General features: G+C 42.9%; 1 protein-coding gene across 2 annotated transcripts in view; it reads right to left on the minus strand.

Moving 5' to 3' along the window:
* The window catches only part of cyp51a1 (cytochrome P450 family 51 subfamily A member 1), a 42,628-nt gene that overhangs the window by 15,080 nt on the left and 7,877 nt on the right, over positions 1-19,671 (minus strand). The window contains exons 3-7 of one of the 2 annotated variants that reach the window (XM_085987960.1): positions 15,756-15,932; positions 9,133-9,259; positions 3,974-4,148; positions 1,887-2,006; positions 154-349 (exon numbers count right to left, since the gene is read on the minus strand). In XM_085987960.1, the coding sequence (XP_085844086.1) occupies positions 154-349; positions 1,887-2,006; positions 3,974-4,148; positions 9,133-9,259; positions 15,756-15,932 (795 nt within the window). The remainder of the gene's footprint in view (positions 1-153; positions 350-1,886; positions 2,007-3,973; positions 4,149-9,132; positions 9,260-15,755; positions 15,933-19,671) is intronic. The other variant, XM_085987962.1, reaches the window with a different exon arrangement.

Below are 19,671 nucleotides of genomic sequence, written 5' to 3' on the forward strand. Positions count from 1 at the left end.
GGAGCTCTATTCTAATCCACAGAGATGCTCAAATTTTAACGTGAATGAGAAGTACACAAAGGCATTTATAATAACTGGGTTTAAATGTTCATCTGCTAAACAATCATAGTTTACAAATCTTTCTACTTTTTGCAGCTTAGGTCAGGCATGTACCTGATCATAGTGTAGTGGTGGCAGGTCCTCCCCAGTCACAGCTTTCTGCTCTGCGTAGCAACGTTCCTGCAGCTCTTTGTCTTTAGCCAAGAAAAATCCCATCCAGGCACTGGTAGTGGAGGAAGTATGTTGCCCTGCCAACAGCAGCCCAATAAGCATGCCTGCAATTTCATCATCGGTCAGAGGAGTACCATCCCTGGAAAAAAAAATGTAAAAATCAAAGTACAGTACAGGAAACTCTTTGGTATCCGGCACCGACGGGACCGGGATGGTGCCGGTTGATCAAAAATTCCGGATGACGGAGAGGGTTATCTACTGAGGCTATTTTTAACAAACAAAAATTAAAAAATCAAGAAATGTGCAGTACACAGTAATTGGGTACTCACCTACAGAATGCTGTGTTAAATGGATGGTGGAAGATGCTTGATTAAGTACAGTACTGCCAGTTGAGGGTAATGCAATGCAATGACTACCAGCAGTGTGGGAGACACACAGTACCCCTGTAAAATGGCGGATCAGAAGAGACTACCGGCAGCGCGGGAGAGTCAGACTCCTGTTACAGGGGTATTGAGGTGTTCTGACTTCCGACAGCGCCAAGAAGCCGAGTAGTGGCAGTTTGGAGAACTACCCCCGCTGACCAACTCGGCCACCGTGGGAGACTCGGACTCGGCAACATTGCCGGTTATTGAAGTGTTGTTTTCGGAATGAGAATTTTGCTGGTTAATAGAGAATTCCGGATATTTAGATGCCGTTTAAACAAGAGTTTCCTGTAAATTGTAGTACTATAGTAAGAAATGACTGAAATAAAAAGCATGTTTTCCATCTCAAGACAGGCATCTTTTCCTTAACTGGAAGGAGCAGATCAGGTCCCTGCTCTTAGACCTATGTCTGTGCCACTCTCAAAATGAGTAGAATGAATGTAGAGAGAATATCCTTGTGAAGAAGCACCTGGATTGCACTCAATACAGCCGAGATCAGGAACTCAGCAAAATGTTGCAGTGGGTGCAAAGCTGCTGCTTACCACATGGAATGATACAGCACAGAAGGTTGGTCCATCGTGATATGCCTGCTCTTTATAAGAGCTATTCAATTAGTCCCACTCCCCTGCTCTTTCCCCATAGCCCTGCAATCTCTTCCTTTTCACGTATATATCCAATTTCCTTTTGAAAGATGTCAAATCGTTATCCTTCCAGACTATGATACAAATAGCACAAGAACATATTCACTGCTTTTAAACGTATGAGAAAAGCAACAATAATCTAAACTGCACCAATATAACAGTTAAGAAATATAGCATATTGCTTATGTTGTGCAGATGCAGTTCATCTCTTCCAACACACTTCAGCATTGCTCATTAAAACTAATTTGAAAATGTAAGTGTATATTTATCAGAATCTATACTTTTGATGTACTTAGAAAAAAAGCCTAGCCTTTTAAACATTTATATTTGAATCACGATCAGTATTTTAATCTCAGCTGAGGTGCTGGGATACATGTACATCAAGCATAAACAGGGTTCCATTAATTCAGGAGAGTAGCATTTCAGGATGAAGAGAAAGATTCCAAATTTTCAGCTTCATTACTCAATACTAAAGAGTTAAATGTAAAATTCTTTAGGTTTAATTCTACTTTTTAGAAATTTACATTAAGTAATCTCCTCAATCACTTGTATAAACCAGTGAACATTTTGAAAGCAGAAAAGCCTTCTTCAGTACTCGGAGCTGAGGACTTACTTGTAAGTAGCATCCAATAAGGTCTGCAATATGTCATTCTCCATCTCACTAGACTCCCTCCGTTTCTGGATTACCTTATAGAAGATATTCTTGATTTCTCTGTGTGCTTTATCACGCCGCCTATCCAGAAATAAAGAGGGAAGTTTTAATGATTTAAGAGAACAAAAAAAATGTGGATGAAACTTATATACAAAGGCAGCTTTAAACCATTTGACAGGGGCACAGAAGTGCCACAGTTAGAGAGAATGAATTGCAAAGCAGTGAGAACATGGTGGGAAGTCCTTACATCAATATGCACCAATCTGATTATAATGTAAAACACCCCAAGCTGCACTAGTACAAATATGTTCCAGCACTACATACATTTGCACTTTTCAGCACTTGTGTGTTTTCTCCTCCCACATCTACCAATTTCTTCACCCTCTCGTGAAGGCATTGACGACTCACTAGGAAACAGTTCCTCAGGCTGGGAATCCCCCAATACCTCAATGGAATGCCCACCTTCATGAGTGAGCCTAGACAGCGAGTCTCAGCAAAGTAGTTCAGCAAAGGCATCACAACCCACCTGGTCCTGCCTCTACCTGATATACACACTATGGTTTTAATGTTCTTTCTATAATGGAGCACTCAAAACTGCATACAGTACTCTGCAGCTGAACCATTTCCTTGTACAAATGTATCTCATTACTCTTGTATTCTGTGCCTAATAATTATATACAATATCTATATATCAAAAATGCTATTGACATACATCATATACATCCTCTCGTTATAAAACACCATATTCTCTGACTCACCATAAGCAATGCCCTGGAACGTCTAAGAATATGTTAAAAACTCTGCATTAACACCCGAGATGTCACACACTGTCCAGTGCACATTTCTGTATCATTATTAATACTGGACCCAGAATGGATGTAGCTTAATTGGCATTCACACAAAAGCAAGGTTCTGATCAACAACCTGACCTATAACTGACCAAACCATACATTTCAAGAATGGCAGCATACACTGGGCCAGAAATTCGGGTCCCCACGGGTGAGTACGCGCTGGGTACTCACGCGTAGGGCCAACGAAAGTGCCGGTTTCGTGCATGCACTGCGTGTGCGCGGGAATCCGGAACTTCCATTCCCTTGAAAGAAGGGGTTGACAGGTTGAACACGTGCGCCAGAGAGGCAGCGCGTACAACTGGAACTTCTGTTTTTTTTTTTTACAGGTTTCTCCAGGAGGGAATGTCACCAGCAGCTACTCTTTTAAAAAGCAGTCGCAAGGCCTGCTTTTAACAAGGTAAGTGAATTAAGTAAATTTAATTTTTTTTTCCACAGGTTTATTATTTTTAAATACATTAAAGAAAGGTAAGTTTATTTTTAGCCCCGTTAAAAACTAATTAATTTTTTCAAAAATTTAAATTATTGTTTCAGTTATTTTATGTAATTTATAGTTATTTTAAAAATGTGATTTTTAAAAAATGTATTTGAAGTTTTAGTTATGTTTTGGGGCCGATCTCTATTTCATAGATTTGACATGTCTTCCTGTCAAATCTATGAATAGAGATTCCCTGCTACGATTGGCTCTTCACGGCCCACTTGATCCCAGGGGATGTTTCAAACTAACTGCGCCCCTGGGATACGCAAGCACTGCGCGCCGGCAGTTGGAGGAGGCCCAGGATCAGAATCCCACGTGGGGCCACAGCACAACGTGCGGCGCACTAGGTAAGTGCAGGTCGGGGGCTTGCACCCGCGGGAAGCCTCTGACCCGAATTTCTGGCCCAATGTCTAGCCTTAAAGCAATACACACTAGAACAACAGATTATATTCCACACTGTATAATGCTTTTGTTCTTATAAAACATAATCCTCTGATTCACCATGAGGAATGCTGAAGGTGATTCACTAGTATAAACAGATTTTAAAAACAGGAATAGTAAATTTAAAATGCACACATCTGCACGCACATGGGACATTAATAATTTAAAATATGGGAGTTCTATTGAACCTCTCCTCAACAGTACCCAATCCAAAGAATTGTTCTGTTTGACCCAAGTCTACCCGAGTAGTACAATTTGCCACTTTACCCACTAATCATTACCTGAAGCTGGGAAGAGGTAACCAACCAGGAAGAAGCCAGGCAGCATGGGTAAATCCACCATCAAGGTCAGCATAGAGCTGTGCAACTTTTTCATTAAGCAGGTTTCGAATCTCTTTACCATGTAAGCAACGGCTGGCTGTTAAAATGATCAGCTCTGAGAGGGCCTCAAATAAATCTAAAAATAAATAAATTGGAGAGCGATTAAATTAAAGAGACATTAAATATGAAATACCATATTTATATATAAATAAAAAGATCTTGCATATGGCACTCATTGGGTGCCCACAAATCTTACTTCCTGTAAGATTTATGGACACCATTATCAATTGCCTATGTAAACATTTATAATGTGAAACCTTATCCAAGTGTCAACATTTTATAATGGGAAAATGGTAAGAACTTTGCGGTTATCGTTTATTGATGAACCAACTGAGATACTCAAAAGGCTTTTTGAAAAAAGCTTTTCAGTCATGATTTTTTTCAGCAGCTGAAATTTTTTAATTGCCCAAATAAGGTTTAAACAAAATGTAAAAATTCAAAAATTACATATTATGCAATTGATTACATTTGCCCATTGAATTTTCTTTTAATGCCTCATGGTTATCAGCCAGTCTCAAAAGCCTAAGCTTCAACTGGACATGTTTACCTCAGAGCATAAGAAATAGGAGCAGGAGTAAGCCATCGGCCCTTCGAGCCTGCTCTGCCATTCGATGAGATCATGGCTGATCTTCTGCCTCAACTCCATTCACCAGCCTTATTGCCATATCCCTTGATGCCCTTACTAGTCAGAAATCTATCGACTTCTGTTTTGAATATACCCAATGACTGAGCCTCCATAGCCCTCTGGGGTAGAGAATTCCAAAGAATCACCACCAAATTTCTTCTCATCTCAGTCCTGAATGGCCTACCCTTTATCCTGAGGCTGTGGCCCCTGGTTCTAGGTTCCCCAGCCAAGGGAAACATTCTCCCAGCATCCACCCTATCAAGCCCTGTATTAATTTTGTTTGCTTCAATGAGATCCCCTCTCATTCTTCTGAATTCAAGAGAATACAGGCCTAGTTTACTCGATCTCTTCTCATACGACAGTCCTGCCATCCCAGGAATCAATCTGGTGAACCTTCATTGCACTCCCTCTATGGCAAGTATATCCTTCCTTAGGTAAGGAGACCAAAATTGTACACAGTACTCCAGGTGTAGTCTCATCAAGGCCCTATATAAATCCTCGTGATGAAGGCCAGCATACCATTTGCCTTCCTAATGGCTTGCTGCACCTGCACATTCACTTTCAGTGACTCATGTACAAGGATACCCAGGTCCCTTTGAGCATCTGCATTCCCCAATCTGTCACCATTTAGGAAATACTCTGCCTTTCTGTTTTTTCTACAAAGTGGATAACTTCACATTTATCCACATTATATTCCATCTGCCATGTTCTTGCCCACTCATTGAGCCTGTTGAGATCCCCTTGAAGCCTCTTCACACCCTCATCGCAACTGACACTGCCACCTAGCTTTGTATCATCAGCAAATTTGGAAATGTTGCATTTAGTCCCCTCATCCAAATCATTGATATAGATTGTGAATAGCTGGGGCCCAAGCACCGATCCATGCGGTACCCCACTACTCACAGCCTGCCATCCTGAAAAAGACCAGTTTATCCCTACTCTTTGTTTTCTGTCCATTAACCAATTCTCAATCCATGCTAGTATATTACCCCCAATTCCATGTGCCCTAATTTTGTTCACCAACCTCTTGTGTGGGACCTTATCGAAGGCCTTCTGAAAATCCAAATACACATCTACCAGTTTCCCTTTGTCGACTCCACTAGTTACATCCTCAAAAGAACTCCAATAGGTTTGTTAAACAGGATTTCCCTTTCATAAATCCATGTTGACTCTGCCCAATCTTACTATTAGTTTCTAAGTGCCCAGTTATTGCATCCTTTTAATAGATTCCAGCATTTTCCCCAACTACTGATGTGAGGCTAACAGGTCTGTAGTTCCCCATTTTCTCTCTCCCTCCTTTCTTAAATAGCGGGGTTACATTTGCTATCTTCCAATCTGCAGGAACCGTTCCAGAATCTATAGAATTTTGGAAGATGACAACCCATGCGTCCACTATCCCAATAGCCACCTCTTTCAAAACCCAAGGATGTAGGTCATCTGGTCCTTGGGATTTATCGACTTTTAGTCCCATTAATTTTGCTAGTACTGTTTTTTTTACTAATAATTTCTTTAAGTTCCTCATTCTTGCCACACCCTTGGTTTTCTCGTATTTCTGGGAGGTTTTTTGTGTCTTCCTCCATGAAGACAGAAACAAAGTATTTATTTAATTTCTCTGCCATTTCCACATTCCCCATTATAAATTCTCCTGTCTCTGACTGTAAAGGACCTAAATTTACCTTTGCCAGTCTTTTCCTTTCCACATACCTATAGAAGCTTTTACAATCCGTTTTTATATTTTTTGCTAGTTTGTGCTTATATTCCATTTTCCCTTTCTTTATCAATTTCTTGGTCCCCCAGAACAGCTGGCCAGAGCTTCCAAACACATCTGTACATTCTAAGAGTGGGAGGTTGGCTAAATTACCCAGCATGCAATCTTCCCATCAGCATAACTGGATTGCTTATGGGAAGATTTCAGATTTCCATTGTTTTTTCCAAAGCACAACAGAAATTGAATTCTCAAAGCTTTATTTCAGGCAATTGATATCACTTATGTAGACATATACAATCATGTGCACCTGTGATTCTGGTATCTTCACATGGTTAGAAATGAAAACAAAGACTGCTTACTGGAAATATATTTCTGTTTTAGTCACTCACGCTTTTATTACTGTTGAAAACTCAGTTTAAAAAATATCAACCATTTTTCAGCCTTAAGAATTTTTTAAAATATAAAACTTGGAAATTGTGTAATTTATTAACTTTTGGGGGTTTGAAGTAAATTTTGTTTATGGGACTTTATATTTACTAAAGACTTTATAAGTCAGCAAGTTGGCTAATACGCCTCTGCTTCCAATGCATGCCAGAATTGCAGATCAGGAAATTGCACACTACCAGTTTGTGATTTTCCATCCAGAAAATTTACCCTTAAATGCTTTAAAGCACGAACATAAAGGCAAGAACCATTGATGGGGAAAAGTGTGATGGGGGAACCTATAGACGCAAAACTGGCTGCGGACAGGTCACAGAAGAGGCTGGTGGGAGGGTGGTGAATGATGGTCTGAAAGGGCCCAATGGCAGTATGGGTCTGATTCCCCATGGCTCCTCCCCTCTAAAGATCTGCAAGACCCTGCTCCCATGCAATACTGCCAGACCCCAAGCAACCTCCCCAAGCACCAAAACCCTCTTCCCCAGTTCTCCTAGATCCCAGGAACCCCTCCTGAGACTTCTCTTCCCCACCCCTCTTCAAGATCCCAAGATTCATTCTTCATCCTCACAAACCTCTAGATGGCACCCCCAGTACTCCCGCATTGCAGGACCCCTCTCCCAGTGAATCCGAATCCCAGGTTCTGCCAAATGTTCCCAGAAAATCTCTTTCCAGTGTTTACAGAACCCTGCTTACCCCAGAACCTCTTCCCAGAACCACCCCCAATTTAGCATTCCAGGTAAAAATACTTGCATAGCACCGGTTCTTATAAAACTTCCAACTCATAGTAAGCAATGCCATGGGAGAGCAGTACATATTAATCTTGTTACACGTCACAACTTGTGTTATGCTTTGTATCAACATTATGGTATAATAACTATTTCACAATGATAAAGTATCAGTCAACATTTGCTTGTCCTCCAAGGCATTGCAGGCCTCTGGCCATCTGGTGACACTGTTGAACTTTCCTGTCCACCATTTTCTTCCCTCAATTCTTTGGAAAATAAAATCAGCCAGAATTCTCCAAAGCTATCCTGTAAACTCCACTGGGAAGTGCATGTGTGGATATTGGGCGAGAACAGGAATATGTTTTACCATGATAGACTGCATGGTCGAGTATCATTTGGACACATTGTCCAGACTCAAAAAGCTACCACAGGGCCTCTGGTACCAGTGCAGCTGTACTCCAGAAAGCTACCACAGGGCCTCTGGTACCAGTACAGCTGTACTCCAGAAAGCTACCACAGGGCCTCTGGTACCAGTACAGCTGTACTCCAGAAAGCTACCACAGGGCCTCTGGTACCAGTACAGCTGTACTCCAGAAAGCTACCACAGGGCCTCTGGTACCAGTACAGCTGTACTCCAGAAAGAGTTAGTGTATTTGTGAGAGGAGAAAGAAAGAATTTAAAATTTTTGTGTGTCCAGCCTTTCTCCCTTAGGAAAAAAAAGTGATATTTGCAGATGCTACATTTCTACAGAGAAAAAGTAAAGACTAAGTATAATTCCCTGGATTTTTCAAATTTAAAGCAGTTTCTTATTATTCTTTTCAAAAGCAGGCTCACTTGGAATAATCAGTGTCGAACCATGTGTCTACAAACATTTGATCTTAACGACTTAACTTGTCACCAGCCTTCCTTTTTAAACTGAATTTTCGTGTTATATTTTTAAACCATTCATGGGTGGGAATGAAAAAGGGAAGATTTTTCTTGGAGAACCCTTGGGTTTTACTTCTAATTATCTCCCACTACTTTTAGAAGATAGTAATTCATGCAGAGTAGAATTTCAGTCGGCACATGTGATCCTCTGGTACCTCGTCTAAGTATCCAATCTTCATGTGCTAACTTGGACAGCAAAATCGGACAGGCTAAGATGGACCATATGGAGCACTTGCAGCTGAGCCCAATATTATCTTACATCCAGAGTCTACATAGCCTCTGATGGGTCGCAATCCGGGATAGAATCCCTGACTAATTTCCCACTCTACTCTAGGTACACTTCCACATGGTTAAGATTAGCAAATGAAGTCCAGACCTAGAAACAAAAGGGGCCTTCCAAGTCTGTAATGCTCAACTCTGCATTTACCCATTGAGCTGTGTATGGGCTTACATCTTGGTTCCTTTCAGTACCTGGCAAATGATAAGCCCATAATTGCATATGTTTTATGACATAAACAATGGGCTTCAAATTAAAGACTTCAGATCTTAACCAAAATTATGAAACATCTTCATCAATCCAAATTAGCATATTGGGACTTTGTGCACAATTGTGAAGATGAAACATTCGAGCACTTACTTTTAACCCCACTGTCACCCCAGCGTTTAAAATACTCATGGGTTTCCTCTTGAATCAGAGGGATGTGCTGTTTAAATTGAGCAATGTTGAGACCAGTTTTGAGCATCTTCTTTTGTTCCAGAAATATCTTGAAGGACGAGAAAGCAACAACGTATGCAATAAAGAAGATGCATTAACACAATTTGCATTTACGGAAACAAGTCAATGCTCTTAAAAAAAAAAAAAAAAAAAAAAAAAAAAAAAAAAAAATTAACCTTCTACAATTTGGAACAGTTTCTTCTTAAATTACCGTGAGTGAAATTTTTTGCTCATAAAGATGAAACACTTCCTAGTTTGGATACAGTACTGGCCACTCCCAGGTGAGGATAAATGCAGAGTAAAGCTTCCTTTACTCTGCATTACAAAGCAATGTCTACCTGAGAGAGGTAGGGAGAGAAGTGGGCAGCCTAGTCATGAAGTGATTAAAGCATAGACATGATTCAGCTCTGGATAGCGGGCACTGAAGTAGCCCCAACAAGGGGGAGAGAATCGGTTCTCAGACCAGGCATGTGATACAACTCAAATGATGGACAATCTTATTGATATCAAAACCACAATGTCCATTTCCACAATATATGCATACTTAATATAAAGGTCTTTAAATAAAGTGAAGCGGGGAGGAGAAATTGACAGATAAGCTAGCTATGCTTGCATCTTTATCAGAATCATCTTCAATGATTAAAATAACAAGTATCAACATTACTAAGTAAATGAAATTAATAATTATGAAACTGATCTCTTTTACAAACTGAAGAAGTGTATGTTATCTTTATCATTTCTTCTGATGGTGGTCTACTCATCAAAGACATTCAAAATGGATACATAATTAACTGAACTGAGAACAGTAGGTAGGAGGTAGATTGTTCTACTGCATTTGTTATTAATATTACTGGAAGATTAAGTCAACTGAGAAACATGATCAAGTAAAATATGCCACAAATTCTATGATCCTGATGTATCAAAGTATATATTCACATAGATGTTACATGCAAATTCTGAGAGACTGCTGTTTGGTTGAGCCTCTCCGGGAAAGACACTGTTACACAATGAAACCTTAGGTATGCACAGGGGAAACGTTTTGGAAGCATTTCTAACATACAATGCTGATTTTGAGTGTATGTTTAGCTTTGATCCCCCAGAGTTAATTTAATTTTTGTATGTTTATTATGTTTAAATGTTATGTATACAGCTGGATCAGAAATCAAGATGGCAGCTGAAATAAAGTTAAAAATTGTTAAGTCTGTGTGTTATATTGCGAATTACTACACAGACCACAAGAGTAAACTTTAACAGGTCTTTACTGGTTGAAGGTCAGGGCGGAACTGCCCAATAAATCATTACACAGCACTTATATACCGGTGTGGTCACCGCCGGTATTACAGTATACAGCAGCCAAGATAAAGTAGTGCAACTCTTAAAATAGTTCTCTTAAAGGTGGAACGGTTACTAAATAGTTCTCTTAAAGGTAGAACGGTTACATACACTACAATCCTCCCTTTTTAGCTTAACAGTATATATATTCCCCATTAAACATAACACCATAACATATATATACAACTTCATGTCAAAACTGTTCACAGATTCAGTCTCTGCGGAGGCGCCTCCTGCGCTTCCTGACTCGGTCCGGATAACGCCTCGGCGGTGTAGTAGTTCTCGGTGGTGTAGTAGGTTCTTTTGGCAAGGTCGATTCGGCTTGAATGCCAGTGTCGGGTTCATCTGGTTGCGGTATCACCGGATCGGAGGTAGATACTATGGGTATCTCTGCTTCATCATTAGGCGTATAAAGTGGTGGTGTAGGCTGTCCCTTTTCGGATGACTCTATGATCTGGTCAGCATGGCGCCTTTCAGGGATCTCTGGTTCTCGTTGCTGGGGTGACTCATCTAATGGTCCTTCACTGGACTTAACAGCTTGAACTTTCGTAACTTCAGAACCAGCATTGTTGACTTCTAAAGGCTCGAGTACCTTGGGAAGTTTTTCTGCTTCCAGACTGATTTGGCTCAGTTCGGAGGGACCACCTGCGTGACCTGGTAGGGGTGATAATGGTTCAGATGAGTCATCATCTTCTGCTTCTTCTCTATTGTCTTCTATTTCCTCCATCACTTCAGCTTTTGCCTCTGCCACCAATCCCCTGAGTGGCTTAGTACTGCTGACACTGCTCACAAAAGGGTGTTCTTTCTTCTTAGCTTTCAACTGATCGATGAATTTGACATATTCCCTTTCTTGCTCAGCTTTGATTCGTTTGGCCTCATCGCGCAGACGGTTTGTGTGTTCCTGCTCCATTTTCTCAATCAGCTGCTTCTGCTGTCTTTCCAGATTCTCCCACTCTGTGTCAAAGAACTTTTTCTTTGCATTCATCTCTTGCTCAAAACGGCGAATCATTTGTTCTAATTGCTGTTGTAGTTTGAAATTGAGTTGAGTTCGAGCCCGGTGTTCCTCAGAAATGTGCATGTCTGTAGACTGGACAGACTCAGAATTCTCTGTCAAACTTCGAGTAGGCTTGCTCTCCACTGGAGCCTTGTCCAAAGGGGGCTTCAGGAACTTGCGTTCAATTCCCTGTTCCAACTGAAGCAAAGCAACAGCCAGGTAACGCACCACAGAGTTTACATGTTGTGGAGTACTAGCACTGGTAGACACGGAACTTCTCGTTTCAGTCTTGGGTTCCAAAAGCCTGTCTTTAGAGTTATATCTATTGTTCATGCCATCAAGTTCCTTGGCCTCCTCCCCTTCAATTTTAACAGTTTCGTTTTCCTTCACATAATTTTCCAGTAATTGAATACCATTTTGTGTAGGACGTGCTTCACTCAATAATTCATACTGTCCAGTTTCCAGCGCTGTTTGCCAGGCTCGATCTTCAATGTCCAGCAGCAGATCCTTCAATCGCAGTTCAAGCTGCTTCTCAGCAGATAATAGGGACATGTCATGTGTGCTGTGAGCACCTTTTAAGGTACTATGTTGTTGTTCAGTGGAATTCTGTTCTGATACTTTGTCATTTATGCACTCCTTCGTTTTTCCATCATTAGTCTGCAAGTCCATTTTAGATTTGTCTTTTGCACATGGGCTGGTCCTACCATCATCAGTTCCAGAGTCTGAGCTGATTGTCTTCCCCGAGTTCTCACTCTCTGCTTTGTCACTGTCACTGCTGCATATGCCCTCATCCAATATTCTGGACAATCGTTCAGGTTTGACATCTTTTCTTTTTCCGGAATCTACCGTCATTGCTTTTAGCGGGTGCCAGTCCATATTTATTTTCCTGATCCACTCCCATCCCAGAAGTGGTGGACCTCCCTCAGGTAGTACATATAAGTCCATTCCTTGGTGTTCTTTGCCCTTGTGTCTCACCTTGACTTTTATCTTTCCGATGGGGTATACTCTTTGCCCCGTGTATGTCTGCAATACTATCTCCGTATCCCGTAGGGGAATGTGTGTGAATAACTTCTTGTAATCTTGCTTATTCATGACCGTCAACGCCGATCCGGTGTCCAATTCCATCTTCACGTGGACTCCTGCTATTTGCAGTGTGGCCCAGATAGTTTGTCGGTCAGCTTCCTTACTCACATTGTGAATTCTCAGACTACCCAGTTCCTGGCTGTTGGAGTCTGAATCCGAATTCTGTTCATCCGAACTCTTCTCAGCCACCTTATGTACCTTTCTGCACTTTTCCTGCGGTGACTTTTTGTTGCTGGTCTTCTTTCCTGACCGGCATACTCTAGCTATGTGACCAAGCTTGCCACATTTTCTACATTCCTGGTTTTTAAACCAGCATTGGTTCTGATCGTGTGTTGTCTTCCCACAACGATAACATTTCGTTGTACCCGAAGCCATTTGATCTACGCTGAGTACCGCTGTCTTCAGCTGCATTTCCGCAGTGCCTCTCGCTGCGGCTTCGTGCGATGCTGCAATAGTGACAGCCTTATCAAGTGTAAGATCATTCTCTTCAAGTAGCCGCTTTTGTGTTCCTTCTTTCGACAACCCACACACGAATTTGTCTCTCAGTGCCTCTGTCAGATTTTCCCCAAACTGACAGTATTTCGCTAGCTTACGCAGTTCAATTAAGTACTCCGCGTTGCTTTCCTCTTTCAGTTGCATTCTCGCATAAAATTTAAATCGTTCCGCTAACATCAGCGGTGTGGGGTTCAAATGATCCTTCAGGACAGCAACAATATTAGCGAAAGTCTGATCCGCCGGTTTAGCTGGTGATAGAAGATGCTTCAATAGCCCGTATGTCTTTGCACCCATTGAGTTTAGTAAGGTTAGTGCTTTATCTTCATTTGCTATTTTATTTGCCTTACAATATATCTCTATGCGTTCTACATACGTGGCCCAATCTTCAACATCGGGATCGAAATCGTTGATGTTACCACGCTTAGGCATCCTCGCACTCTTCTTGAGAAACACAAAAATAAATTTTTCTTTAACTTTTTTTTTTCAAAATGGCGGTTTCCCGCGCTTGTCTTCTTCCCCGCCTCCGAAAATGGCGGCTTCCCGCGTTTGCCTTTCTCCTTTGCTGACTGTCTCTTGTCACTCCCGCTCGCTCGGTCTCGTTCTCCCTCGCTCGGTCTCGTTCTCCCTCGCTCGCTCGTTCTCCCTCGCTCGGTCTCGGTCTCCCTCGCTCGCTCGCTCGCTCGGTCTCTTCTCTCTCTCGCACGCTCGGTCTCGCTCGCTCGCTCGGGCTCTGTCTCTCCCGCTCGCTCGGGCTCTGTCTCTCCCGCTGGCTGTAACGGCGATTGCCGTATTGCTGCGATCGCCCTCCCCAGCGGTTTTCAATCGTGCCTCCCAGCCCCTCTTGCAGTCTGGTCCTTTCCCCCCCCGGCTGCGGCTGAGTTCTCCGCAGTTTTTTAATTTTTTTTTTAACTTCCTCCGCGCCTTACTCTGTCCCGGTCGCTGCGCCTCACGGCCTCGGTAGCTGCCCGGCCTTTTTCACCGGTCGCGGTCGAGCTCTCTCTCGACGCTGTTGCGTCTCCCAGCCCGCTTGCAGCCCGGTCTCTCACACCGGCTGCGTTTGCATTCGCTGCGGTCTCTCACACCGGCTGCGTTTGCCTTTACCGCAGCTTCCGTGCCTTACGCTGCCCCAGTCTCAGCGCCTCTGGCCCCGACTTCTGTCCGGCTCTTTTCCCCGGCCGTGGTCGAGTTCCCCGCCCTTATATCCTCCGTTTTTTTTTTTTCTCTCCCCTACTCACAGTCAACGTGGCCGACTTGCTGCTCGTCATTGATCGGCTCACCCACCACCGTGATAGAAGGGACGATCACTGCCTGTTCCTGATGGAAGGCTTCGTGTCAGAATTCTTCCTTCTTCCTTTGCTCTGCAGACCCGAGTCTTCTCTCAGCAGAATGACGAGGGCGGATGCCTCTTCTCGACGCCCGTTAAACTGCCTTGGATGTATCTCTGCCGCAGGGTAAGATCGAACTCGTCGCCACTGTTAAGTCTGTGTGTTATATTGCGAATTACTACACAGACCACAAGAGTAAACTTTAACAGGTCTTTACTGGTTGAAGGTCAGGGCGGAACTGCCCAATAAATCATTACACAGCACTTATATACCGGTGTGGTCACCGCCGGTATTACAGTATACAGCAGCCAAGATAAAGTAGTGCAACTCTTAAAATAGTTCTCTTAAAGGTAGAACGGTTACATACACTACAAAAATAAATTGAGCAACACAACTGGCTTGTTGCATCTTTGCTGTTGTAACCAGTTTGACTGTCTTAGAAATTATTTCAACAATTAAATTGTTCAGTTTTGTGCAGGATTCTCATTTGAGCTCTTGATCTGTATTTGTGCACATCAATATGATTAATGTAACAGATAGTGCTTGTTGAGCCAATCAGAAAATCATAACACTTAATTTGTGCGTGCTTGAACCAGATTTAATGTGCTACCTATGTGATGTACACAAGACTTTTAATTGTATAGATAGATGTTATTTTTCATTTTCTTTCCTTTCTCTCCTGAACCCTTCTGCTCCACACACCAGTTCTGGCTGAGGTGATGATCTGGAGACCTGCTCCCAAGCATCCACCAATGCCCCACTATAATTGACCACTAGGAGTTATGAATGAGCAAGCTGGGATGATCAGTTATCACAATCCTAACCATTATGTACTTTACCTGTCCATGGCAAAGATTTTGAAAACAGATAAACGTCTGTACAGAAGCCACTTTAAATAACTATATGGAATTTATTATAAGCACCTTACATGTGCATCATAAACATGACCAAAGTCAAAGGTCATTTGATAGATTTTTTTGTGACATAAATGAATTACTCCACAGTAAGCTATAAGAAGTTTTACTTGGAAGCAAGATTGACACACACTATTTCATTGCCTTTTTTGAGACAAGTTTCATATTCAACAGCTTACTATCAACAGCCGAATGGCCTCCTCCTGTGCCGTATGACTAGGACTCTATCCTGAAAGAGATTTTCATAAACCACCGCAGCTAAATTGGCAATGAAACAGAACTAAATCTTTATTAAGAAAATAGACACTAAAAAATATTTAACAAATTAATTACAAGCTAGGGCTTGAGATTCTATGATGTTAGTAGCATCATATTTTCTATACAACAGTAGAATATACATACTGGGTTTGGGATATCATATGCAACTCCTTTGCCAAAAACTGGTGTTGTGAGCTTGGAATAAACATCCTCAGCATTCAAATCTTCATTTTTACTGTTGAAGAGCAAAGCTGCAGAGTCACTCCCCAGCAAATAAGTAAATGTCTTCCCAACCATTGTAAAACTAAACACAGGTCCATACTGTTCAAAAACAAAAAGAAAGAGATTAGGAATTGTAAAAAAAAAATAACCATATGAACTCACATAACTGTATCTATTATTTTCAAAAAGCATATTCCCTTAGTTTCAGGTCAGTAATTCTCTGCACGAGCTCCAATTAAATAAAAACTTGCCATTCCGACTATATTTGTTTGAGTTCAACACATCTTGAAACAGCAACTTGTGAAAATTCAGCTACAGCAGCAGAAAACACAGATTTAAACTTGCACCCTACTGATTTATAGCACAACACATTGATTTTTCCACAGCAGTGCAATCAACTTCAGAACAGAGGACATTAGCCATTAAGCAGTTGAATTGGGATACACTGACAGGATTCAAAGGCATCAGTGCCAATTAACTGGATGAGATAAGGAATGGCAGATGGATTTTAATGTGGATATAAATATAAATATACTATTTTGATCAGATGGCTAATGGGATTGGGCCACACAACTCCATCAGGATTATCTACAAGTGAATATGTAATACCCATTTGTACAGAAAACATGATCTATAAATACGTAGTATACACTGGTAAAGGAAAATGATTTTGGTGTGCTTATAGATAAGTAAGACTATGACCAATGGAAGGCTACCGTCAAGAAAACGAATCGAGTACCATCTCAGGGGCATTTCATTACCCCGTGTTTAAAGACCAGGACCTCAAACCCAGCACTAAGCTCATGGTCTACAGAGCAGCAGTGATACCCACCCTGCTGTATGCCTCAGAGACATGGGCCATGTACAGCAGGCACCTCAAAGCACTGGAGAGGTACCACCAACGCTGCCTCAAGATCCTGCAAATCCATTGGGAGGATAGGCGCACCAACATCAGTGTTCTCGCTCAGGCCAACATCCCCAGCATCGAAGCTTTGACCACGCTCGATCAGCTCCAATGGATGGGTCACATTGTCCGCATGCCCGATACAAGACTCCCAAAACAAGCGCTCTACTCGGAGCTCCGGCACGGCAAGAGAGCCCCAGGTGGGCAGAGGAAACGCTTCAAGGACACCCTCAAAGCCTCCTTGAAAGAGTGCAACATCCCCACCGACACCTGGGAATCCCTGGCCCAAGACCGCACAAAGTGGAGGAGAAGCATCCGGGAAGGCGCCGAACACCGAGTCTCTTCGCTGGGAGCAAGCGGAAGCCAAGCGCAGGCAGCGCACGTCAACCCAAGCACCCTACCCACCCGCCCCTTCAACCACTGTCTGCCCCACCTGTGACAGAGACTGTAGGTCCCGCACTGGACTCATCAGTCACCTGAGAACTCATTTTTAATGTGGAAGCAAGTCATCCTCGGTTCCGAGGGACTGCCTAAGAAGAAGATTACAAGTCAGATCCGGTTATTCAAATCTTGTATATCCATGGTTGAAGCCACATTTATAACTTTATACATAACTTCAGGCATAATGCCTTCAAAAGAATGTAAAAACATTGGCAAGAGCTTAAAGAGGAGCAATGAGGGGACTCTGGTACTCATTGTGAAGGAACATTCACAGATTCAGTGGCCTGGAATCTGGGGTCCTGATGACGACGGACTGGCAGCGGTCGCAGTCATTCTGCCTTTGAAACCGACAACAACTTCGGGATTTAGTTGCAGTCTGTCCTTCACTGCTCCTCCACAGGCTGCGCTGTGCCCCCCAAACCCCCCCCCTTTCCCCCAACGGAGCCGACAGTGAAATCTCTCAAATCATGGAAACTGGCGAAAACTTTGGATCTTCCGCAGTAATTACACTGTTAAATACCCCATTAAAAGTAGACCACTGGGGTTTTAACAGTGTGTTGACTGCTAAACAAAGATTATGGCACTGAAAAACTAATTTTAATTTTGTGCAGTGTCAAATTTATCCATTTTAATAAAAATTAAAAAGCTGTAAAAAAAAAAAAAAAAAGTACTTTTTTTGAACGTTTGTTCATCTTTATTTCAGGTTTGCCTCTTCCCCATGTGAGAGCCCCAATCTCTTTTTTAAGTTAGAATTTTAGTTTACCCACTTCCTGGTGCACTGTCTGAGAATTCTACATATTGATTGGCTGCTTAGACCGCTTGTTGACGTCACAGCAGCTCACACTGTGGGATTTCCTCATTATACTACGTTGATTTCAACTACTCGTCTGAAAAGCCAAAATTCTCGACAGAGATCGCGAGATCTTTGTGCAAAGCTTACATGGAGCCAGCGGCGAACACCTTTGCTTCGCCACTGACCGCAAATTCTGGCCCACTGTTTTCAGTGGAGACATAATCTGGGTATTTATATTGCTGAATTAAAACAGAAAATGCTGGCAACACTCAGCATGCCAGTCAGCAGCTATGGAGAGAGAAAGTTTGGGTTAACATTTCAGGTCGAGCACCTTTCCCGACCAGAAACATTAACCATTCCTTTCTCTCCGCACAGATGCTGCCTGACCTGTTGAGTGTTTCCAGCATTTTCTGTTTTTATTTCAGATTTCCAATATCCGCAGTACTTTGCTGTTCATTTATACTGCGGTATGGTTTAAAGCAGGTTAAAAACAGAGCATGTAATGAAAAACATGAACTTTATGATTAGTCTTTATCATGCACTCTCCACTTATTTCATTTCTTGAAGGTAAATACCCACAGGAAGAACAGCCAAGATTATAACATTCCTGCTCGACCTGACTGAAATAATCTAATCAAATTAAAAGAATACAGCCTATACCTTGGCCAATTTAGTTTCACATTATGACATTTCTATGGTCCCAGCAGCATAAGAAACATCAGGGCCTAGAAATTGGCCTGAGGCGCCCAAGCGGCGCAAAGTTCGCCTGGGCGCTGGAATTTGCGCCGCGATCGCCACATTAGCGATCGCCACAAATTCAGTTGAAGTGCCCCTAGAGGGAGACGGGGCGCGACTCGAGGCGCTCCGCGTCCCTCTTAGGGCGCTGAAAGTGAATTTCGCAGCGCTACGTGCCACAGCGCCACACGCTGCGGCACGGCATGCTGCGGTACTGCAGGCCTTCCTCCCACTGTTAAGGGGGAGGGGCCTGCAGCAGCGTGAGCCCCGATCGCGAGTGCCAGCAAAAGAGCCCGGCACCAAGGAGAAGTGCCGGGCTCTCGGGAAACAGCCGGCAATGCCGCGGGGGGGGGGGGGGGGGTGGGGGACCAGGAGGCCGGGGACGTAGGTGCTGGCAGGCGGCCGCCAAAAAAGCGGCCGCCCCGCACCTCCACCTTAACTTGCGCCTCTGCCAGCGCAGCAAGGCCCCGTGAACCGGGCCTGGGTAGCGAACGGCGCTACAGCGCCGTTCGCTACCAAATATCGCGATCGGGGCGCTGCGCACACCAATGACGTCATCGGTGGCGGCGCAGCGCAAAAGGCTAACGCCACCATTAGCGCCCCTGCTGAATATCGCGGGAGGCGCAGCCAGTGGCGCTACAGCCACTGACTGCCTCTTTAGGCGCTAACAGGTGGCGCTACTCACCCAATTTCTCCCCCCAGGTTTCCAAAGCAACTAGCTAACAATGACCATATTTATCCATATATAACCGTCAATCCCATTGTTAACCAAATGCTCATCCTGCTCTTTTTTTTTTTAAACTCAGGAGTCTATTCCAAATATCTACTAATCTGTGGGGAGGGTGACTTTTAAGTTCTAATAAGCATTAACTGCCTTTTTAGGGAACATTTACCCTGCACATATAGTGTCATGCTCTCTAAACATGCAGTGTAAATTCAGAGTCTAAGCTGACTCCAAAAGCAGC

Source organism: Somniosus microcephalus, chromosome 5 (genome assembly GCF_052327205.1).
Source record: "Somniosus microcephalus isolate GS21.2 chromosome 5, FLI_Smic_1.0, whole genome shotgun sequence".
Lineage (NCBI taxonomy): Eukaryota > Metazoa > Chordata > Chondrichthyes > Squaliformes > Somniosidae > Somniosus > Somniosus microcephalus.